The following is a 22790-nucleotide window of genomic DNA, read 5'->3' on the forward strand; positions in this document are numbered from 1 at the left end:
ACATAGTACCTGTGGTAGAAAACCACCAGTGCGCCATGTCTGCTTCCCGCGCCAAATTGGCGGAGCTGCGCGCCCTTCGCGCCGCAGGAAAGAAACGCCTGTCGACATACGAAGTTGAGGAACAAGGCGACATTTACGAGGAGGTTGACGATGAGGGCTACAAGAAGATTATCCGCAACCGGCTTGATCAGGATGACTTCGTGGTCGACGATAACGGAGAAGGTTATGCAGACGACGGTCGCGAGGTGTGGAACGAGCGGACTGCAGACTACGGCGACAGCGAGAGTGAAGACGACGAATTGCCTGCCCGGGGTAAGGCTGCGAAGAGGAAGCGCGAGGAGGAAAAGCAACGACAGGAGAAGATCAATAATGGCATCTCGAAATATTTCAACAGCGGGGCTGCGCCCTCTGCTCCCAAGCCCAAGGTGAGTTGAAGAAGAGTTCTGTTGAGCACAAATGGCTCTCTCTAATGTTCTGTTTAGCCGGTCGCTACTGCAGAAGACGACGCTTTCATGGCCGATTTGCTCGGAGAAGTCGATACCAACGTGGTCCCGCATCGAGTCCCTACGAGGAATATAGTCAAGACTGAGGCTCGTCGCAAAGTTCGCATCTTGTCACCCCCGCTCGCCGATAGAACACGCAAAGAAAGGCCTATAAAGAAAGATGAAAACAGTGACCCGGTTTCGCCGGTTAAGGATCAACCAGAGCTCAATTTCGACGACGACGATGGGGCACTTCCTGGTATGGATGATGACGACGTTCCCATGAGTGACCCAATGCCATCGTCTCCCATCAGCAAAGCGGTAGAACGAAAGTCAACCACAACTCCTGTCAAGGTCGAGGAGTTCGATGATGATGATAATGATATAATGGAAATCGCGCAAGTCACTGGTCAGAACGACGCTAAGGCGACCAGCATCAACATGGCTGGAAGCCGGCCCCCGCCCAAACTCAAGAAGGAGAGCACTCCGGCTCTGGCTAGCTCCTCGCCTACAAAGCCAATGCCAGAAGTAGACGCATCTTGGAATGACGTAAGGAGCAAGCTGAATGTTCTCAGCAGCCCTGCGTCGTCGGAAATGCGTAGCTTCGGTAAGCTTCGCGCCCAAGATGTCGTCGAGGAAGACGGAAGTCTGCGCATGTTCTGGTTGGATTTCACAGAAGTCAATGGCAGTCTTTGCCTGTTTGGAAAGGTGAAGAACAAGCAAAATGGTTCTTACGCCAGTGCATTCGTCAAGGTTGACAACATCCTACGCAAGCTCTATTTCCTGCCACGAGAGTATCGGCACAAGAATGGGCGAGAGACGGATGAAGAGGTGGACATGGAAGATGTTTATCATGAAGTCGATGGGATGATGTCCAGGTTGAGGGTAGGTATGCACAAGATGAAGCCCTGCACGCGCAAATACGCTTTCGAATTGCCTGGTGTCCCGAAAGAGACCGAATACCTGAAGCTCTTTTATCCTTATGACAAATCTCCGTTGCCAATGGATGTGAAGGGTGAGACCTTTTCGCATGTATTCGGCACAAACACGTCATTGTTCGAGCAGTTTGTTCTCTGGAAGAATATCATGGGTCCTTGTTGGCTGAAAATCGAAGAGGCGGATTTCACTGCTGTCAACAACGCGTCTTGGTGCAAATTTGAATGCCAAGCGGCAAAGCCGGCACTTATTTCTCCTGTACCTGATTCTGAGAATCTAGAAGCGCCTCCTCTGACGCTTATGAGTCTCTCCTTCCGAACCCAGCTCAACGTGACAGAGAACAAGCAGGAGATCCTTGTGGCGAGTGCAAGAGTATATGAGAATGTCTCCCTTACGGACACCACTCCGCCCGAGAGGCTGCCCTGCAAGACGTTCACAGTCATGCGGCCTGCCGGCTCTTCATACCCAATGCACTTCGAAGCCGAAACGCGAAAGCAGCGGGGCACCTTCATGCTAGAGAAGAGCGAACAGTTTTTGCTCAGCAAGTTCCTGGCGCTGTTCGAGAAGATGGATCCCGATGTTCTAATGGGACATCAGCTTCAGGAGGTTGACCTCAGCATTCTGCTCAGCAGATTGAAGGAGAAGAAGACCCCTGGCTGGCATCGCCTTGGAAGGTTGAAGCGCGGCGACTGGCCCAAGAACTTCAACAGAGGTGGAGGTTTCTTCGCCGAGAGGCACCTGATTGCTGGAAGGCTGATGTGTGATGTAGCCAATGATATGGGCAAGGTAGGTTTTCCGTTTACTCTTTCAATTCAAGGTGACTTTGTACTAATGGTTGGAAGTCTCTGATGATGAAATGTCAATCTTGGAGTTTGACGGAGATGTGTGACCTCTACCTCGGAAAGGAAAATGCCAGACAAGAACTGGATTGCGAGGCAGCACTGAAGACATGGGCTACTACCAAGGATGGCCTCATGAACTTCGTCAATCACTGTGATGCGGATACCTATTTCATTGCTGCGTTGGTCCTGCGGCTTCAGATGTTGCCCTTGACCAAGGTTCTCACGAATATTGCTGGTAACTCTTGGGCAAGAACGCTCAGTGGTACGCGTGCTGAGCGGAATGAGTATATTCTTCTCCATGAATTCCACCGTAACAAGTACATCTGTCCCGACAAATACTCCTCCAAGCTACTGAAAGCTGAAGAGAAGATGCAAGAAGGTGATGATGATGAGTCGGCGGATAAGAAAAAGAAGGACAAGTACAAGGGTGGTCTTGTTTTTGAACCTGAGAAGGGTCTTTATGACAAGTTCATCCTTGTGATGGACTTCAACAGTCTGTATCCCAGTATCATCCAGGAGTACAATATCTGCTTTACAACAGTGGAACGAACAGCGACTGTGAGTTCATATGCCAAGGAAAGTGTATGGAACATGGGCTGACATCTCCAGGCGGATAATGACAAGGAAGAAAAGGTTCCCGAAGTTCCTACCTCGGATCAGGAGCAGGGTATCCTGCCCAAGCTTATTGCTACTTTGGTCGGTCGTCGACGTGAAGTCAAGAAGCTGATGAAGGACAAGCGCGCCACTCCTGAGCAGCTTGCTCTGTGGGACACCAAACAGCTGGCCTTCAAGCTGACCGCTAACTCCATGTACGGATGCTTGGGATACACACAGAGTCGCTTCTACGCACGTCCTTTAGCCATGCTCACCACGTTCAAGGGTCGTGAGATTCTCAGAAGCACCAAGGAACTGGCAGAGTCCAAGCAGCTTAGAGTCATCTATGGTGATACTGACTCGGTCATGATCAACACGAACATGGACACGATCAGCGATGCGCTAAAGGTCGGCGATGAGTTCAAGAAATCAGTAAACGAGCGTTACCGATTACTGGAGATCGACATTGATAATGTGTTCCGTCGTCTGCTTCTTCACGCAAAGAAGAAGTATGCCGCCATCAACATGACTGAAGTAGATGGCAAGTACGTGGACAAACTCGAAGTCAAAGGTCTGGATATGAAGAGACGTGAATATTGCTCGTTGTCGAAGGAGGTCTCCCAGAAACTGCTGAATGAGGTTCTCTCCGGTGAGGATCAGGAGGTTGTCCTCAATCGCGTCCATGACTATCTACGCGAGTTGGCCGAGAAGATGCGCGAGTTCTCCGTCCCCGTCCAAAAATACGTCATTTACACGGTATGTTTTGATTAAAGCTCACTCGTCTGGCTCGCGCTAACTCACCTGCCTAGAAACTTTCCAAGCGACCCGAGGAATATCCTAACAAGGAATCCATGCCCCCGGTACAAGTTGCCTTGCGCGAACTTGCCCGTGGTAAATCGGTTCGCCCTAACGACGTGATATCGTATGTCGTAACGAATGGTGATGCCGAGACCTCGTCTCTTGCACCGGCCAAACGGTCATACACTCTTCAGGACGTGATGAAGCCGGACTCAGGACTCAAGCCTGATATCGAATTCTACCTTCTCAAGCAGATCTTCCCACCGATTGAACGTCTCTGTGCCCCCATCCCCGGTACCGATGCCGTTCGACTAGCCGAGTGCTTGGGGCTTGATGTCCGCAAGTACCAGATTAATAGCTCCAGTGGGAGCAACCAACAGAATGCCGATATCTTTCCGCTCGAGTCGCAGATTCCAGACTCTGTGCGTTTTGAGAACGCTACCCGGCTTACGCTTACCTGCCGGTTCTGCAAGGAGAAGTCGGTCTTTGAAGGACTCGCACAGTCCACCCACATGTGCACTGCCAACGGCATCATTTGTCCCAACCAGGCGTGTCAGAAGCCATTCTCTGTCTTGACGATCGTTGCCCAGTTGGAGGCACAAATTCGAGCACAGACGTCCAAGTACTATGAGGGCTGGCTCGTCTGTGACGACACGGCGTGCGGCAACCGGACTAGACAGATCAGCGTGTATGGACACCGGTGCCTTGGACCCCGGGGCCACGCTGAGGGCTGCCTTGGTCGAATGACGTACGAGTACTCGGAGAAGCAGATGTATAACCAACTACTTTACTTCGCAGGACTTTGGGACGTGGACAAGGCTCGGAAAGCGGCCGAGAAGGAGCCCACTGGGGAAAAGAAGGACGGCGTGGCGGCCCTGGCTGAGTTCAACCGCATACGTTTTGGAACCATCAAAGGGGTGGTGGACGCATATCTGAAGAAGTGCGGCCGGCAATGGGTCGAAATGGACAGTCTGTTCCGCTTCATGCTGCCGTGATTGATCCTTATCGTTTTTCTGTTATGTATATAGCTTATATCTGGGCGGTTCGGATTTGGGACTTGGTCATCAATGTGAATAGCGGGCATTGCTTTGTACTAGATGATGGAATGAGAATTAATAGGCATGAATGACATTGTATTGTGATTTTCTCGAGATATGGATTGCCTAATCGGGAAAGCCCCGCACCCCGCCAATCAAGCCCGGCGCTTTCTCTGCCCGCCGCAATCTCCCGCCATCAACTTCACCCGTTCCATACTCGCTCGGTTCTTTTTCCTAGGTTTCTGGCGACCTGGTCTTCCTCAATTGATTCTTTTAGACATTACAGGAAGCCCCCTAGTGACCGCCGTCATGTCAGTCGCGCGAGTTCTGGTCATTGCGGGATCTGACAGCTCCGGTGGCGCGTATGTTTGAGCATGGACACTCCCAGTTTTAGACCTGTCAAGCTAATGCATTTCCGTGGGGTTTAGGGGTCTGGAAGCGGACCAGAGGGTTCTGGCTGCACATAGCTGCTATGCTCTTACGGCAACGACTGGTCTCACGGCCCAGAATACCTTGGGGGTGCAAGACATCTTCATTGTTCCCGCAGAGTTCGTGAAAAAGCAGATTAATGCCGGTCTGGAAGATGTTGGCGCAGATGTTGTCAAATTGGGTACGAGCGTTGCTTCTTCTAATCTTTCTACCAACAACTGACAGGGTGACAGGCATGCTCTCTTCGGCAGAAACAATCGACGTCATTGCTGAAGCATTGACCGTGCACCAAGTGCCTGCGGTGGTGCTGGATCCGGTAGCCTTTCCCTATGTTACTTGGTGATTCAAATAAAGTCTCTGTCTCTGACCCTAAAATGAACAGGTCATGGTCTCTACTAGCGGGTCACGACTATTACCTGAAGCAGCCATTAAAGGTCTGCGGACAAAGCTTCTTCCCTTAACGACTGTTCTTACCCCCAACATTCCCGAAGCCGTGCTGCTGCTGAAGGATTCTGGTGTGGACGTCCCAGAACCGACGGACCTGCCTGGCCTTATCCAGCTCGCGAAGCAGGTCTGCTCCTTAGGTTCCAAGGGTGTCCTACTCAAGGGAGGTCATTTGCCGCTCACGAATGATAACCGGACCGCTCAGAATCATGAAGATGCCTCCAAAGTCATTGATGTGTTTTATGATGGGAAAGACATTACCTTGTTCGAGACTGACTATCTGATATCGAAGAATACACATGGCACTGGCTGCTCACTTGCCTCAGCCATTTCGGCCAATCTCGCTCATGGTAAGGATATGAGACGGGCAGTTCAGAGTGCGGTGCGATTTGTTGAGGCGGGTATTAAGACCAGCATCGATCTCGGAAAGGGTAGTGGACCGATCAATCACTTCCATTCTTTCTACTGCCTACCTTTCTCGCCGTGAGTGTCTCGGTATTCTCTATACTTGATGACTTGCTCTGCTAATGATGTTATACAGCGGACATTTCGTGGAGTATGCTCTAGACCGTCCCGACGTCCAGCCAGCGTGGAAGCGTTTCACCGAGCACGAGTTTGTCAAGAGATTGGGAGATGGCACACTTTCGGAGGAAAGGTTCAAGTCATATCTCGTGCAAGACTATCTTTACTTGGTAGGGTGTTTAAGGTGAATGCTGTGACCCTGGCTTGCTGACTCCCGATGTAGGTTCAATTCGCCCGGAGCAACGCCCTAGCCTCGTACAAAGCTGGAGACATGGAGTCCATTGCCGCGGTGAGTATAGTTATAATAAGTTGCCGGCATGTAATGCAGCGAGCTAACGGCGTGACATTTCATCATAGTCGGCCAAGATCGTTCTACACATTCAACGTGAGACTGCGTTGCACCTCGACTACTGTGCTTCCTTTGGGCTGTCGAAGGAGCAAATGGAGAGCACCCCCGAAACCATTGGTGTGTAACAGCTTCCGAGTTGTATGGTGGTAATTACATAGGCAGATTCGCTGACAGTTCACTCTCTACTGAACAGCATGCACCGCATACGGCCGGTATATCCTTGATATCGGACAATCGCAGGATTGGCTCGCATTGCAGGTGGCCCTTGCGCCCTGCTTACTCGGATACGGGGCAATTGCACAGAGGCTGTACAGCGACAAGGAGTCAGTCCGTGAGGGCAACCGATACTGGAAGTGGATTGAGAACTATGTGGCGGAAGACTACACCGAAGCCGTGCGCTTGGGATCCGGTGAGACTCCCACTCGAGCAGATGACAACCTACCACGTAATGAGAGATGGCTAACACTGGCTTAGAACTACTGGAGACGCATATGCGACAGGTTTCGCCCAGTCGAGTGGAAGAACTGATCAAGATCTTCATACGAGCGACAGAGTTGGAGATTAGCTTCTGGGACATGGGGTTGGGTGGCAAACACTTGTAGGAAGAAGGGAAAGCGAGCAGCTACTCATAAGAGGTGAAATGCAGGGAATCCTGAGTTGAAATAGGTTCTATAGATTATGTACAATGTCATCGACTGCATGAATATTCCAAATATGCTTATAGCTACCCATGAAATATCTGCCCGTCCTGCTCTTTCTCTCTCTCTCCCTCTCAGCCATCTAGACTAACAAAAGTCGAAAGTGGAAACACCATCGCCTTCCGCCTTAATCAGCGGTGGCGGCGGGGACCAATCAGAACGCAGCTTCAACGCATTTTCTGCGCCAATTCCCCTGCGCTAAGCCGCAACGGGCGAGTGTTTGCCTCCGCCGGTTTTTGCTTTTCTTTTCTTTTCTTCGCTTGCTTCCCGCCCGTCGCTTCCCTTTTTCTTTCTTCCTTCCATCCTTCTGCTTCATCCTTTCTCTCTCTCTCTCTGTGTCTTTTTCTCTCCTTCCTCTCTTTCTCCCTCCTCCATCTCCTCGTCTTTGAAGGTTGTGTTACTACCTTCAGACTTCTCTTTGTTGATTCCCTCGCTCCAGTCCCGTCTCCTCGTGGTCTTGTTGGACGCCCCCGGTTTCTTTTAACCTCATAAAAAAAAACTTGTTTTTTTCTTCCTTCACATAACATCATTATGTCTTCCTACGGCGGCGGCGGCGGCTACCAGCGCGACTCCTACCGGTAAGCTATCCCTTTGCAATCAGAGCACTGGTCTAGATGGATTGCTGGAGCGCAAACCAGCCTTGTGGCTGTGCGACATGAATCGCGACTCTGATCGCTTCCTGGCTATTCCAGCCTGCCTTGCGGTCCGGTCTGTCACGCGATCCGGTCAACCTTCAACCCATCTAGTCCTATCGGCTCTTCTCAACACTGCGTCGTGAATCTGTACCTCTCAAACGAACATGCTTGCTAACTTGCCATATAGCTCCAGAAACGGTGGCGGCGGCGGCGGCTACGGTAACGGTAACGGTTACTCCAACGGCGGAGGCTACGGTGGTGGTGGTGGTGGTGGTGGTTACGGCGGTGGTGGCTATGGCGGCGGCGGCTACGGCGGCGGCGGCTATGGTGGCAGAGGTGGTGGTGCCGGCGGTGCTGGCGGAGACCGCATGTCCAACCTGGGCGCCGGTCTGAAGAAGCAGGAATGGGATCTTGACTCCCTGCCCAAGTTCGAGAAGTCCTTCTACAAGGAACACGCCGATGTCGCCGAGCGCTCTCAGCGTGATGTTGACGAGTTCCGTAAGAAGCACGAGATGGCTGTTCAGGGAAGAAACGTCCCTCGCCCTGTCGAGACCTTCGACGAGGCCGGTTTCCCTCAATACGTTCTCAGCGAGGTCAAGGCCCAGGGCTTCGACCGCCCTACCGCTATTCAGTCTCAGGGTTGGCCCATGGCCCTCTCTGGTCGCGACGTTGTCGGTATCGCTGAGACGGGTTCCGGAAAGACCCTGACCTACTGTCTTCCTGCCATTGTTCACATCAACGCCCAGCCCCTCCTCGCCCCCGGTGACGGCCCCATTGTCCTTATCCTCGCCCCCACCCGTGAATTGGCCGTTCAGATTCAAGCCGAAATCTCCAAGTTCGGAAAGTCTTCCCGTATCCGCAACACCTGTGTCTACGGTGGTGTCCCCAAGGGTCCTCAGATCCGTGACCTGAGCCGTGGTGTGGAAGTCTGCATTGCGACTCCCGGTCGTCTGATTGACATGCTCGAGGCTGGTCGCACCAACCTTCGTCGTGTCACCTACCTCGTTCTGGATGAGGCCGATCGCATGCTGGACATGGGTTTCGAGCCCCAGATCCGCAAGATCATCTCCCAGATTCGCCCTGACCGTCAGACCTGCATGTGGTCCGCTACATGGCCCAAGGAGGTCCGTCAGCTTGCGTCTGACTTCCTCAACGACTACATCCAGGTTAACATTGGTTCCATGGATCTGTCGGCCAACCACCGTATCACTCAGATCGTCGAGGTCGTCTCGGACTTCGAGAAGCGCGACAAGATGATCAAGCACCTCGAGAAGATCATGGAGAACCGTGCCAACAAGTGCCTTATCTTCACCGGCACCAAGCGCATCGCTGACGAAATCACTCGCTTCCTCCGCCAGGACGGATGGCCGGCACTTTGTAAGCTTCCTTGGATCCCAATACTGAAACAGCTATTTGCTAACCTGCGTTCCAGCTATTCACGGTGATAAGCAACAGCAAGAAAGAGATTGGGTCTTGAACGAGTTCAAGACGGGCAAGAGCCCAATCATGGTGGCTACTGATGTGGCTTCCCGTGGTATCGGTATGAATAAATCGCAAACTCCCCCCCTCCCTTCCCCCCCCTTACTCCCTTCCTTTCTTGCCTCCCGAGTCACCCTCACCCATATTGAGGTTGTGTGACCATGGCACGGTGCTTAACTCTCTTCCACCAATTGTTGGTGTGTATGACTCTTCCAGGCTTTGTCGGGTCTCCTGAAATGGTTCTCAAGCCAGGAGAGCCTTGGACTCACAGTGCAGTGTAGCAGACGTATTACTCTTCTGTTTTGATTCACCATATCTACCTTTTGAAACTTGGCCGGTAGAGGGAGGGAAAGCTCCTCTCTTACCGACTTGTTGAAGCTGCATTCCAAGGTTGCTCTAGGACCACGATATCTGCCACCCTCGGACTCGTCTGTCACGGATCTTTTGATGATTTAAGTCCGAGCGAGAGAGAGAGATGCATCAAGTCTCACGACTGAGAAAGGGCTCCTAAGCCACGTTGCTCATTTGACTAATGCTCTGTATGCTAACGTTACATGTGTTTGAAGATGTGCGCGACATCACACACGTTCTCAACTATGACTACCCCAACAACTCGGAGGACTACGTTCACCGTATTGGTAGAACTGGTCGTGCCGGTGCTAAGGGTACCGCCATCACCTTCTTTACCACTGACAGTAAGTCGTTTCTTCCCTTATGAAACGCCTCTTCAGTACTAACATGTCCATCTTGCAGACTCCAAGCAGGCTCGTGACTTGGTCACCATTCTCACTGAGGCCAAGCAGCAGATTGACCCCCGTCTCGCCGAGATGGTCCGCTACAGTGGCGGCGGTGGTCATGGCCACGGTGGCTATGGCCGCTGGGGTGGCCGTGGTGGTGGCCGTGGTGGTGGCCGTGGCCGCGGCAACCACTTCACTGCTTCCAATGCTGCTCCTCTTGGTGGCAACCGTCGCTGGTAACCTGACCTCGCTGCTCAGTTCACTCACTGAGCTTGTATTCCATTCTCACATCGGTAGACGTTCTTTTTCCTTCGCATGATTCCTTTTTCGTAACCACGGTACGGGCGGCGTTCGTCGATATCACGATAGACTATTCGCGTGTTTTGCTCAGTTTACAACAACAGGCTCCCCCGACATAGGGTGACCTCGAAACCTACACGATTGTGCACTGATATTTCTCATGGATACACGTTAATTATCTCATTCTTTGTTGTGGTTTATCAAACAAAAAAGTTATGTATCACTTGGCTTGTTCCCGGAACGGATGGGACTAGATAGTGTGTAGCTTCACTTGCATGCTGATAATTGGAGAGAAACTGTACCTATCTGCTTCTGGTTTTTTTAGCTTTATGAAATGGTCAATCGTTTTACCTCTTGACAAAATTGCTGGGAGCACACCTTTACACCATCACAAGTTACCCTCTCAAGTCACCTACATGAAGTCCATGCACTTAGATAGTAATCTACAGGCTTGATCCCTGCTATCCAGCCTCGATCTGCAACACCCCCTCCATCCACCAAGAAAAAGCAAAGGGAATACAACAGCAGCAGCAGCAGCACAAAGCACGCCCGAATGAAACAGGCGGTAGCTGCATAACACCGCAGCAGCCACGCAGGAAGCAGAGACACCGGGTGAGCGGACTGACCAGTTTATTTACCAGTAGTACTGCTTAGGTCAGGTTAGGTTAGTTGGCTGGCTGATTAGCAAGCAAGTAGTGACAGGCATTATCCTTGTTTATATCCTTGTTCATGGGCGGGGGAGGGTGGATAGGTATTTTCATTTTCAATATTATTACTAGTGTTTAGCTGATAACTATGTATGTATTTGATCGTATGTATGTATTGATGGATTTATCGTAATAATTGGTAGGATTATGATTACTAGGGTCATCCTGGTTTAAATTCTTTTCTTACCAATGACGTGGTTAGGACTATGTATGTAGTATGTAGTATGCTTGGTAGTAGACTAGTTATTAGTAGTGGTAGATGGTAGGTAGGTAGGTAACAGTTCACCTCAAACCTGCGATGTAACGGTTCGCTTCGAGTGGCTGTGTCTTTCTTTTTCTTTTCTCTTTTGCTTCTTTCTTCGAGGATGGTGAGGGGTTTTTGTTTTGTTACTACCTGCTTCTTTGGATTGGATTTATTCCATTCATTTCTTATGGGTTTGTTGGTAGTGGTGGTTGTTTTTGTTGTTGTACTATATATATCATCATTATGATGAAATTGAATTCATAGAGCTTGGTTAGTAGTAGCTGCGGGGATGCAGAAGTACATGTAGTATAGTAGATTGGCACTGCAGTATTTTTTATGGTTATGATACTTAATAGTAGTGTAGGGTTATAGTATGAACTTTGTCTCTGATACTGGTCGTGTTGGCAATCGGGTATTGAATACTATTTGGTACTTCTGATTTACTTAACATACAGGTGATTGATGAATGAGTGGGGTAATTATTATGTGGGATATGGTTTTGTCTGCTACATAGTAGTTCACACTAGTTCTTCTGATTTCATCTGTTGACCATTTATGTATTCTGAATTTGATGAGTGGTGTTGTGATGATATATTTGGAATGGTGCTGTACTTTCAACTACTACTTATCAAATCCCATGTCTCCAAGAGCCAGCCACTACCACCATGAAATGACTATATATACCAAACCTATATTCCAGTGACATAGTAGTAACTTACTGTATAACCCATCTCAATCCGACCACTCCTCCAACTTCCTCTCCACAGCACCAGCCAAGATCTCATGAACATGGCTCGTCATATGCCCCGAATTATACCAGAAATAAGTATCCAACGGCGTAGGACAGCCATACGCCTGATAATTCCACGCGATATCCGGCTGATCATATCCCGCACAGAAGTTCGTGATATTCACAATGCCGAAGTCACCCGGGTTATCCAGAATATAGCTGAGTTCGCTATGCGCGTCGAACAACATCACATTGGTGTCGGCGTAGCGATCATGGAACGCACTGGCATGCTGAGCCAACGCATCATTGTACCAGGTGATTTGTGTTGCGTTGGGACTGGGATCAGCGCTGCCTAGGTTTCCTGGTCTGCGGTCCAGCGGGGGAAGGTTCATGAAGAGATAGGAACGGTATCCCTGGGAGTAGATAGTCTGGACGGAGGAAAAGAGTGTATTCATGAGCTCGTTGTAGAAGGTCGGGAAGTCGACATCGTATTTCGAACTGTCGCCGATGTCGTTGATCCCGATCCAGATGGCTACTAGTGCGTGTGACTGGTCTACGGTCTTCTTCAGCACGGGTTGCGCGTAGGTGTTGAATTGCTTAACTTGGTTGACAAGCGAGACGGTGAAGTTGTGGTGGAGTGGGGTGCTGTACTGGGTTAGAGGAAGTATGCAAGATGATGTATGGCTTGCAGATGCGTACTATTCAACTGAGATGTCTGATCCTGCAAAGGCGAAGTCCCATAGCTGTTGGTCGCAGTCGAAGGGTGAGGTGAGTCCCTCCTCGAGACCGCAACCCGTCAGGTATTCCACCCAATTGGGACCGCCCTCTGCAGTGGCAGTCTGCATTTCATGAATGCATCAGCAACACTTCAAATGGGTGCGAGTATATTTCAAAAAGAGGAATGGTTGTCACCTGGTTCTGGACAATCTTGTCAGTCAGCAATGTGTGTGGGTCATATGCAAAGTTCTGTAAATCCCCGATGAAACTATAGTTCTGTAGCCCGTCTGTCCCTTGAACATATGTATACGAGTCCCCGAAGGCGATTCTAGCATATGTATCAGCAACTCTCTACCGGATCTCCATATGCGGCCATCAATGAGAGCAAGCACGAACAAGTATTTCGTCGAGTCCCATTCAAACCCGCCTTTATAAGCAGCACCAGAAGGGTATGCCGGAATCATCGGAATGGCCCCGAGGACCAGAAAATGCCATTTTACGAACATGATTTGACGTTTGCTTGATTTAGCTCTAAAGAAGGGCATTTTGACTGCTAGACAATGCCAAGCTGATAGCCTGCTGAATTTATATACGCATTGTACCAGAGGCAATTGATTCTCTACTGCCAGATTAACCCCGCAAAAGCATTTAGAGTCCGGAGAAATGACAGCATAAAGTGCCTTCCACGGAGGATAATTTTCCACTTGTCATTAGCTGCAGCGGGCTGACATACAGCAAACAAGCAGATCGCGTGCGATTTCAGATCTGCAGTGTCTATCTGAGATAGATCACACTTTCTGGATTGCTTCAAGGTGGATGAAGATTCCGCTGCTTTGTCGTGACTCGCTTTTGTGAGCCTCGGCACATCAGTCGATCGGGTCCGGAGAGCACACCGTCTGGGAGTGCGTGGGGGCGCCATGGGGAAGCTGTCTTGCCGAGCTATCTGGGCATTCTCTTGCTTGCCGACGGCCGGGAAAAGGGACATCCAGGAAGCAGAATCTCGCTCCAGAACTGTTCAGATAGCTAGCGAACCAAGCCTTGCCGATCCGGGCACGCAAGGAGGGCCAAGATTATCTGGGGTTGAAGAGCCCAAAGGGAGGCTCAATCGACTGCGGGGAGTTAGTCCAGCCAAGCGAGATGGCGCGCCCTGCAAAGCTCCGGTTTGCGGCGACGCGATTCAGAACGCATCCATGGACAGACCGACACGCTTCGGAGAGGAAGGTGTTGGACAGCGGGACCTCGCGAGGTTTCGCTTTTCCACGGAGAAAAGTCAGGATGGATGAAAGATGAGGGGAAATCCGAAGGGAATCGCGTTATCTCCTGGTTTGTTTGACAGCGCAGGTGACTCGATTCCCCGACTGGATTGGGATGCCGAGTGCTACCTCACTATCTTACTGTAAGATATCGCGTAATATTCACGCTCGGGAGGGTGGAGTGGGGACTCCCGACCTGTCCAGTCTGGTTTGAAGGGTCACGGTGAGTGGATGTTATTTTCCCAGCTGGACGAGAGACTCCAATGTCTCGCGCAGCTGAGGTGTGAGAAAACCCATGTTAAATACAGGAGTTGCGAGAGTAGGATAAGCAGGCCTCATGGGTCTGGTTGTTTCAAGAAGGGGAAATAAACCCGCTGAGGAGAATTGATTATCAGAGATAGAGTAACTACAACTAGTAGTGATAAGTTAAGTAGTAAAGTAGTCGGTATCTTAAGTCTTGTGTCTTGCAGCTCAGCTGTTATGTACCTGCCTTCTTGGTCCAGATAGGATTAGCACAACACCTTGGGGGGGGGAATGTTTGATGTACCCGGAAGTACCATCTTACGTACCTCCAGGGGAAAGGGTACCGGTATGTACTCCGTACCGGTGGGCCGCGCTACTGGTCCTCCCCGGTACCAACCAGTTACTAGTGAGGTATTTTACTTGTGACCAACGCCAATCACAAGGCCTAAAGCAAATGCAGGTTTAGGTATATACCGCTAGACCCGAACGGAGTTAGGCCGATGTCGCGGGAGACAAAACTAAACTGGAGTGGTTCCAGTTCGGGTGCGCTAACCACTAAGGTCGGCCCTCCCAAAGAGTCCCAACTCCTCCCCTAAGCTTGGGTCAAGGTCCAGGACCAGGACCGTGAGCGGGCTAGCCTTGGGACTAACTGCTAGTCCAATATGCGGAAGTCGGGAATTCCGCAGATAGTATCACGGGGAGTCAAGATTGGACACGGTCGACTAGGTTCCGGCAAGGCCTAACGTAATAAGAATGGCTTGGTCCGGCGCCGACGCTGCCAGCCCTTCAAGCCTCATCAGTCATCCTGGTAGCCTGTAATCATCATGCTCTGGTCTCTCTGTTTCGAGCGGGCGTAGAACATGCATGGAACATGTAATCTGTGAGCTCGTGATCGCTTATGTTCACGAGAAAAACAGGGGACGGAAAAAATAATATACTAAAATCAAGGGAGAAAAAAGAAAACATGGGTTATCTCTGCAGTAGCCGCTCTGCCCAATATACCACCAGTTAAGTAAAGCCCGGGAGATCCTGGTAAAAGTCGACGAGGGGTCGCAAAGGTGGCCCATCCTCTTTCTCTCTATCCTGAACCAGACAGGGGTGTGGTCTTGGCGGTCCGCAACTTCGGAACTATAGGTAGTATTTATCGCATATTAAACGCTCGCTCGTCATGAATAATAAGACTGACACGTTGTACTCCGTCTTTCGCGATAAGTGGAATTCTGCCTACGGAGGAACTCGGCCTATTGATTCGTTCCGCACTCGCTGACCAAATATGGAGACTTGATTACCTAAGGAAACCCTGTGTCTGTCTGTGTGTGTGTGTGTGTGTGTGTGTGTGTGTGTGTGTGTGTGTGTGTGTGTTAGTGACTTTTTTCCTGGTGGTTGTCTGTCTGTCAAAAAAAGACTCAGTTAGCCCGAAAGGCGGGCTTGCGGCCGATTGTCGTCGAGCTCCCCGTTAGAGACAACTTGACTCATTGTTCTTGGAGCTTGGGCCTTATCGTTAACACTAGGGAAGGTAGCTACCTGGTAGTGTAGCCGATATTAGTTGGGGAAAGCATCGGCGGCGTAGACAGACAGTCTGATCTTCCGTGTGGGCCGGTGGGAGGAGTGGGAGGGAGAGCGCGAGAGTCTAGGAGCGAGCCCAGAAGAGGTTCAGATGCGCAAAGTCCGACTACCGGACGGAGCACGGAGTCCTCCGTTCATGCTCGCAAATTCCCTATTGGTATGGCGCCGAAAATCTCATATGGTCAATCGGTCAGGACGCAATCTCGTTAATCGCGCGATATGCCGTCTTGATCTCGTCCATTCCCCTAAATCGCAGCGCAGCTGCACAAAGTTTTCGCTACCAGAGAGTCGTCACGGTCAATCATCAGGCACGGATTGGCGTACCGATTTCCGACCTGCGACTAAAAGTGTCCCCATCATCTTAAAGGTGCCTTAGTCTACCGACTTAATCAAAATCCTAAGGCGCGTGAGAAATTGCTGATCTCCCCATTGGCTCCTTTCGAGAGATTTCCCTGCCATTCTTTTTTGGATTTTGAGTTTCTTGGGGATGGGGCGACGTCGGTCGCTTTCCTGATTTTCGTTTAAATCACTTACAACAAATAACCATATCCATGGCTCCATCTTTTGCTCCACAACAACAAAGGACGGAGGGGTGAGCCGCAGAGCCGTGGTGGGAATCATATCCCCAAAGCAGTCAAGAACGGGAGTGTCTGCTCCATAGTACGGTGTCCGAAGACAGGTCCACGGTAGGTATTAAGGCCAGTACCGAGCATTACCATCCTCCCGATACGCCTTTCCAAGTGTGAAAGTCGTGGTAGGGGTAGGGATACTCACCACGGGGTGCCACTAAGGGCAGGCAGTTCCTCGGCAAAATAAGGTGAGCTGAGCTGAGTGATTTCGCAATACCTGTAGATGATAATTTAGCGGCCAATGTTGCTCATCTAATGGGGGGATAATTTAACCAGCCATCGCATATATCCATCGATGGCGCAAGAGGGTTTTTAGTTACACAACACATCCTCGAGACGAAGATGATTCACAGGTTGGTATTGATTACGGAGTACGGAGTAGCCGTTCCGCATTATATGCGAAGGCGACTGCGACTGCGACTTCGTTCTGTAGGCTCAGGAACGTTGAAGAGGCAAAAGGAAAGAACAGAAACAGAAAGAAAAAGAAACGAAGGCGCATTTTGCCGTCACGCACACTCTCCTCTCCTTCCTAATTCATTCCATTGCTGCAATTTCATTCCTCATTAGAATTCAATTCATTACCTTGAAGACAGAAGTGTAGTCTCGGGTCTCTTGAGCAGATGCCACTGGAGCCATGGCCAAAACATTCCAAGACGCGCTGCCAGCTAGCCAGCTTCAAGACTATGCGCACGTGGAGCATGTTAACACCTGAGATCACACCAAAATAGCTTGGTCACGGACGTGACATTTATCAGCGGAGCTATCCGCCTAAGGCAAACCAGTCAGCCTGCGAAGCCTTTTATTCTACGACTCAGCGACAATGCCATACATATGTGGATAAAAGGTTTGCATATACCATATATTGAAGGAGACAGTACCAGACACAGGAATTCCTCAATTGCACCTCTCAAACGAAATCGAAGATAATAGACGGGAAGAGGGGAGGAGAAAAAAAAGAAAAAGAAAAAGACGCACGCCTACATCATTTTTCCGTCAACAATTGGTGAATTGCCCCTTTCATGTGCATAAGGTAGGCTTCCCCGATGGGGAACAATAATAATTGATGGCCTGGGATTGATCCAGCTTCCTGTGTTGTCAAGGTGGGCCCCAAAAATACTGGTTCGATACACATGCAATACATGCTCCTATTCCGAATCTTTACTTGCCCGTCATCTGGGTACCTCCTCGGAGGGGAAGAAGCAGAGGATATTGGTCAGGGACAGATGCATTGTGCATTCATTCCAAGTTATCCATTGTGGCGCGGAGACCTGATGAAGAGAGCAGGAAATTGTGGTATAATATTGTCGATTATGGGTGGTCACTGCTCCGTTGGGGGAAGGTCCATTCATTGTTTATCAGCTTCTCCAAGCGCAGCTGTGGAGGCATACTCCGTACCAGTGATACTTTTGAAAAGCAAAAAGTCCCGATCGACGCCCATCGCCCAAGTCTTAACCCATCACTAATCGGCCGCCGTCCCAAAATGTACTAGGCGTTGACTGCGGCCTCTACTAAGGCCTTGGCTATTCTGAATCGCTGGTAGTATTACCCCATACATCCGGGGATGGGAGGCTTGATTCCGCTCTCGGATGAGTCTCTGGATGTCGCGTTCCAGATTCTGTAGGCGTGAACGTGAATGACAGCAAGGTGCAGTGGCTTCGCTAAAGGGACAGAAGTGGCAGTTGCATCCATCAGGTTGATCGTTGCTCCAATCGAATGCTCGCTAAGTCATCATATCAAATTCAACAGAACCAATCACGTCTTTTCCCCCAGAGTCCTCCGAGATAACTTGGATGTTGTTACTCTGTAGGTATGGTTGGATGTAATGGTATAATACTTATTATGAAACTGATACCAGATGTTATTATTAATTCCTGCGATCCACCCGCGACGCATATCGCATGATGGTTGCCTTGTGACCTGCTCATTTTCACGGGCACCATTCTCTATGTTTGAAGTGTTGGAGTATCTTCCTCTCATTATATCTAACGCGCTATAGAGTGAGGTACGGAGTAAATACTGCTGTGAAAGGGAGTGGGCTGATTGCTAGTGAATCTCACAAATAAGACCCACGACTAGACCATAGCAATGGTCGGCTGGACTGAGCTCCTGAATGAGACATTGGGTGATGGTAGGTAACCACTTAATTGACTATGGAGAGTACTAAGTAGTAACATCGTTATGAGGTTGGTGAGTTCTAATTGCTCCCTGGTGCCTTCACCGGCAGTGGGTGTGTTAGTAGGTTCCGCCTGCGCGGGGTATGAACCAGGCGGAATACCAATCATCACCCGTCCATCTGCCCACCCAAGACTGGTGGGCTGGAGCAGCATCCTTCCGAGATTGGAGCCTTGCATTTTCTCACGTCCCCTTCTCCCCTCCCTCACGCCTGGCCTTCCTATCAAGAACTAGCTCACCCTTTGTTTTTTTGGATGTCCTGGAAGGATTGGTAGAGTAATATTAACCAACGTTGAGCATTGGCTATGGTTGCGCTGATTCCGGACTGCTAGTGCCGGCATCTCGCTTCTGCATCGGCGGGTTGACCTGGCCCTCTTATCACGTTTTTGATGCATTGCATTGCCTGCGATATTTGACCTTGTGGTTGTCTAGGATCGCCTGTCCGTGGCGATGGATACTTGCTGGAAAACATGATAGTATTCATATTACTTCGGAATACACTTGCGATTGTTCTGGTAATTTTCCCCAGTTCTGAGCCGAGGAGTCGCACCCCCTGGATGCAACCATACATATGATCATAACAATGATCATAATTCTGACCCTGGTCTATATCTTTGATTTCTAATTCTCAATGACCACTATATTGCGCGCAGGAATTACTGCCATTCCTACAAGCATGTCTCGCATTCCGCACATATCATTTGTGAGATATCGTTATGCTCTTGAAGGGTGGTTGGTACCCCTGAAAAGACAGACCAAGGAAATTGGTAGACACCTACCACCGGTTCAGTAGTTATCTAGCAGTTAGCAAAAGTACAACAGTCGACGGAAAGCTCAAGCCGATGATGCTGGATGAACGAGCCTGGCTTGTCTCTCCGCTCTGTGGCCTTACACCATGCCTGTTCCTACGAACATCGGAAGATCGTCTAACGCTTTTGACAGCATATTTGACCATCTTCCTTCTTCACGATCTAGTAGTCTAAGTAGATAATACACTTTGGCATATGAATAACATGCTCACTAGCGTTGCCCATACGTCTGAAGGCTGTTGGCATCGAACCTAATTAGCCTGAAGGTCTGATTCCCTCTGTATGTCGATTGGACTGAGACCCTCGTGTTCCCCACCGACGCGTTCCTGACTTGCGCAAAAGATAAGAATTCGACTGGTTACACCATCATCCGACTTAGATACTAGGCACTTTATACTGCATACATCTGACTGATCCGCTCTACCGTAGTTGCAGGTCTGGAAGGGGCTAAGGGAATGCGCAAAATCGAGAGATTTTGGTTAGATAGGTCGGAGGAAACATCGGAGACAGGACCCCAATACAGGGGAGTACTTTGTACCATTGTTTCTGGGACTGCGAGAGGAAGTCTTCCGATTTGAAGCGACAGAACGGAGTAATATGGAGAAGGAAGCTGTAGTTATCTCAGGTCAAGAGGAGACTCCACTGAAGGGCGTGTCTGTGATTGGCGAGCCCACGGGCATACTTCGGTTTGTTGTTCTTGTTCCCCCCTGAAGGTCGGCCGTACCGCAACAGGTGACCGACTTGCAACTCTGCGGATACGGCTGGTAATGTTCAGTTTTCGTTTCTCTCTCCCTATTCCCACCAGTAGCAGCAGCCAATTCTGCGCCTGTTCCACCCACATCCCCCTCCCACCCTCTCTCTGCTCCCTCCCCTCCTCCTCCTCTTCCTCTTTCCCACCCCCCTCCACAACTCTACTTGACTTTTGCGATCAAGTAACTCTGCCTTTTCATTTTTTATTTTTTATTTTTCTATTATTCCTATTTCTCTGACCGTGCCAGAAGCTACCATCGCCGGCATCAACCGCTGTCCCCCTTACCACCGATGTCTTTCTCTTTTTTTCTTTCTATAATATAAATTGCTGCTACTATTGTTAGTATCGAGGATTTATAATACATTGGCGATATTGACTTTACCCGCTTACTACCCATTAAACTCGCGCCACTCATTCCCCTTTCTTGTCACTTGGACCGGACGGACAGACAGACAGACAGACCGGACGGACAAGACAGCCAGCCCTCTTGTCGAGCCTCCACTACTTTACGGACCCTGCACGCGGCCTTCGCTTCCCCCCGACTTGCGCTACGCCTACTTTTTCACTAGTCTTGAGTCTTTTCGCAGACCGTTCCAAGCCGTTCCTCGGGCACGCCATCCCTAGCCCATCGTCGTTTGGCTCACTAAGGTCGAATTACCTACTCCCGCAGCCGGGACGTTGGCTAACGATCTTGGTTGGTATCCACGGGCGCATACGCTAGGTTCACGACAGTCTCCCTGCGACCAAACTCGAGACGCGCACCGTCCGTCCCGAATCGCGGGTAGACTATCCAAGCTCTAAACCACTATCATAGTTAGTAGTCTAGTATATCAACATCTAAATGTTCTAGGTCTGATTTTCAACATCACATATCTTTTCTACGCAAACTTGCACTCCATAACGGAACAACCACGGTGGGGTTGACAAGTAGGAGGTATTTGGAAGAGAGATAGGAGGAATAGTAGAGTACAGTGGAAAAGGGGGTTTCTTGAATTCCCAAAATTTCATTTTCTTTTTTATTTTTTTATTTTTTTTTTTTGCTTTACTTTCACCCCCTTCTCTTTTATTTGAATTTCATTTTCTTTTTTCTTTTCTTCTTACCATATATTATTTAGTCTTCGATTTACTTTACTTTTTCTTTTTCTTTTTCTTTTTTTTTTTTAATAAATCTTCCCTTCTTTTGGATTCGCCACAACTGTTGGCGGAGTATTCCGCTCCAGGAAGGCAAGCCAGAAAGGTAAAACCGTAAAGAAAGATAAAAAAGAAAAAGCACCTTCAGACAAGGAAAGCTTAGCCGGGTTACGAAAGAATAACCACAATACTCCGGTCGACAACCCGAACAACTGAGGGGAAGGGGCCAGAGAAAGGAACCAGAAGAGGGAGCAAGAGTAATGAGAGAAAAAAAGATAACTAATTGAAAGAGAAAGCATTACAACGACCACTCTTTTCGAGCCCTGATAATTCATCGAAAAGTTGAGTGGGTCAAGCTGTACATACTGGCTAACGGACCCGTCACCACAAAGCGGCAGCACTCCGCTCCAAGGGCGAAAATAAAGAACAAATCAGAATTAATGCTCCGGGAAGCCCCTCCAATAACACCAGCATTACATTACCAATACCGGCCCCCTCCCTTCATGGTGGTTTTCTATTACCTACATGTTACCACTGAGTACCGGCTTCCCCCTACAGTGCACCACCACCACAACTCTTTTTTTTTTTTTTTTTTTTTTTTTTTTTTTTTTTTTTTTTTTTTTTTATCTTTTACTTTTTTTGCCTCCAAGCTCCCTTTTTTTACTTATTTTAATAATAATATTTTTTTTTGATTCTTTCCTACCTACTATTCCCTACTCCATAAGGGAGTTGAAAAATTACGGGGCCCACGCGCGCTCCACCGTATCCTCGGATCCCACGAGGTGCTTCTCTCTAACTTGCGTTTTCCTCCTGCCGAAAAGCCTCTTTGCTCTCTCTGTCCGAAGCCTTTTAGGCCGCGTCCTCTGCCCAGGTCTCTCTTTTTCCGGGTAGTAATCGAACCATTTTTTCCTCCGTCTTGAATTTAGGTGACTGTGCTACTTGCGTTGCCACCTAGATCGAGGCATCGTTTTCTTAGCGCTATCGCGGATTTGACCTGGTGGAATCTTATTTGATTATTACTCGTTTTTGTTCGTCCCGGCCAAAGAGACTATTTTGGCCCTGCCCTGGCTGCTTTCTAAACCCTCACCACTCCCCCCCCCTCCCTTTCCCCTCCAACCCAAAGCTTGCCCGAGCGCAGACAGGACCGTCCCTTTCCATCCTCCCGCGGGTTCCTCGTGCTGTCGTGCGTGCTTACCGCCACCTGCAAGGCCATTCTCCGTCACCCTAACAGGCGACTAAGGCAATTAAGCATCACGATCCAGCGCTACTTTTTCCCCCGAAGACCAAATACCTCGTCTCGGTTTCCCTGGTCCTTATTTGCGATACATTATTTTTTTACCCTTCACCATTTTCTTTTCTCATTATACCTACTATTCTTCTTCTTTTCTTCTTGCGACTCTTTCCGCTCGCGCTCTCTTTCACACTTTGTCAGTGTATTGAAAAAAAAGAGAGTCCAAAAATCCATACGCGCCAGATCACGCGTTGGTTCTTTCTTTTCTGTTCCACTTCACTTTCCGTCTCCTTCAACACAACGCGCCCATTTCAGGACGTGCAGG

General features: G+C 49.5%; 8 protein-coding genes across 8 annotated transcripts, besides 1 other annotated feature; 5 read left to right on the forward strand and 3 right to left on the reverse strand.

The window, feature by feature from the left end:
- Nucleotides 1-35: 35 nt before the first annotated feature.
- Nucleotides 36-4647, forward strand: An02g02510 (uncharacterized protein; the record flags this gene model as incomplete). The annotated part of the gene is made up of 5 exons (XM_059746134.1): nucleotides 36-425; nucleotides 483-2204; nucleotides 2261-2818; nucleotides 2870-3610; nucleotides 3664-4647. The coding sequence occupies 5 exons, from the start codon at nucleotides 36-38 to the stop codon at nucleotides 4645-4647; spliced, it is 4395 nt and encodes a 1464-aa protein (XP_059599918.1).
- Nucleotides 4648-4806: 159 nt separating this feature from the next.
- An02g02520 (uncharacterized protein) lies at nucleotides 4807-7035 on the forward strand (the record flags this gene model as incomplete). Its single annotated transcript, XM_001399356.3, has 9 exons — nucleotides 4807-5051; nucleotides 5118-5299; nucleotides 5352-5434; nucleotides 5501-6045; nucleotides 6104-6254; nucleotides 6308-6373; nucleotides 6442-6550; nucleotides 6627-6842; nucleotides 6908-7035. 9 exons carry the CDS (start codon nucleotides 4807-4809, stop codon nucleotides 7033-7035), a joined length of 1725 nt encoding a protein of 574 aa, XP_001399393.3.
- Nucleotides 7036-7662: 627 nt separating this feature from the next.
- On the forward strand, nucleotides 7663-10222 carry An02g02530 (uncharacterized protein; the record flags this gene model as incomplete). Its single annotated transcript, XM_001399357.3, has 5 exons — nucleotides 7663-7709; nucleotides 7954-9143; nucleotides 9199-9306; nucleotides 9812-9940; nucleotides 9999-10222. 5 exons carry the CDS (start codon nucleotides 7663-7665, stop codon nucleotides 10220-10222), a joined length of 1698 nt encoding a protein of 565 aa, XP_001399394.3.
- Nucleotides 10223-11965: 1743 nt separating this feature from the next.
- On the reverse strand, nucleotides 11966-13225 carry An02g02540 (uncharacterized protein; the record flags this gene model as incomplete). Its single annotated transcript, XM_059746136.1, has 3 exons — nucleotides 11966-12608; nucleotides 12663-12789; nucleotides 13036-13225. The coding sequence occupies 3 exons, from the start codon at nucleotides 13223-13225 to the stop codon at nucleotides 11966-11968; spliced, it is 960 nt and encodes a 319-aa protein (XP_059599919.1).
- A 372-nt stretch (nucleotides 13226-13597) lies between these two features.
- On the forward strand, nucleotides 13598-14866 carry An02g02550 (hypothetical protein; the record flags this gene model as incomplete). Its single annotated transcript, XM_059746137.1, has 6 exons — nucleotides 13598-13926; nucleotides 14017-14076; nucleotides 14116-14214; nucleotides 14509-14587; nucleotides 14673-14719; nucleotides 14791-14866. The coding sequence occupies 6 exons, from the start codon at nucleotides 13598-13600 to the stop codon at nucleotides 14864-14866; spliced, it is 690 nt and encodes a 229-aa protein (XP_059599920.1).
- Nucleotides 14867-14929: 63 nt separating this feature from the next.
- Nucleotides 14930-16118, forward strand: An02g02560 (hypothetical protein; the record flags this gene model as incomplete). The annotated part of the gene is made up of 5 exons (XM_059746138.1): nucleotides 14930-14984; nucleotides 15224-15310; nucleotides 15581-15631; nucleotides 15723-15899; nucleotides 15937-16118. The coding sequence occupies 5 exons, from the start codon at nucleotides 14930-14932 to the stop codon at nucleotides 16116-16118; spliced, it is 552 nt and encodes a 183-aa protein (XP_059599921.1).
- Nucleotides 16119-16454: 336 nt separating this feature from the next.
- Nucleotides 16455-17007, reverse strand: An02g02570 (hypothetical protein; the record flags this gene model as incomplete). Its single annotated transcript, XM_059746139.1, has 3 exons — nucleotides 16455-16588; nucleotides 16886-16916; nucleotides 16954-17007. 3 exons carry the CDS (start codon nucleotides 17005-17007, stop codon nucleotides 16455-16457), a joined length of 219 nt encoding a protein of 72 aa, XP_059599922.1.
- A 1864-nt stretch (nucleotides 17008-18871) lies between these two features.
- On the reverse strand, nucleotides 18872-19893 carry An02g02580 (hypothetical protein; the record flags this gene model as incomplete). The annotated part of the gene is made up of 4 exons (XM_059746140.1): nucleotides 18872-19096; nucleotides 19300-19318; nucleotides 19436-19522; nucleotides 19757-19893. The coding sequence occupies 4 exons, from the start codon at nucleotides 19891-19893 to the stop codon at nucleotides 18872-18874; spliced, it is 468 nt and encodes a 155-aa protein (XP_059599923.1).
- A 1217-nt stretch (nucleotides 19894-21110) lies between these two features.
- Nucleotides 21111-21867: a repeat region (Title: weak similarity to transposon - Homo sapiens).
- Between the last annotated feature and the right edge of the window lie 923 nt (nucleotides 21868-22790).

The sequence above is a fragment of the Aspergillus niger genome (genome assembly GCF_000002855.4).
Source record: "Aspergillus niger supercontig An02".
Classification (NCBI taxonomy): domain Eukaryota; kingdom Fungi; phylum Ascomycota; class Eurotiomycetes; order Eurotiales; family Aspergillaceae; genus Aspergillus; species Aspergillus niger.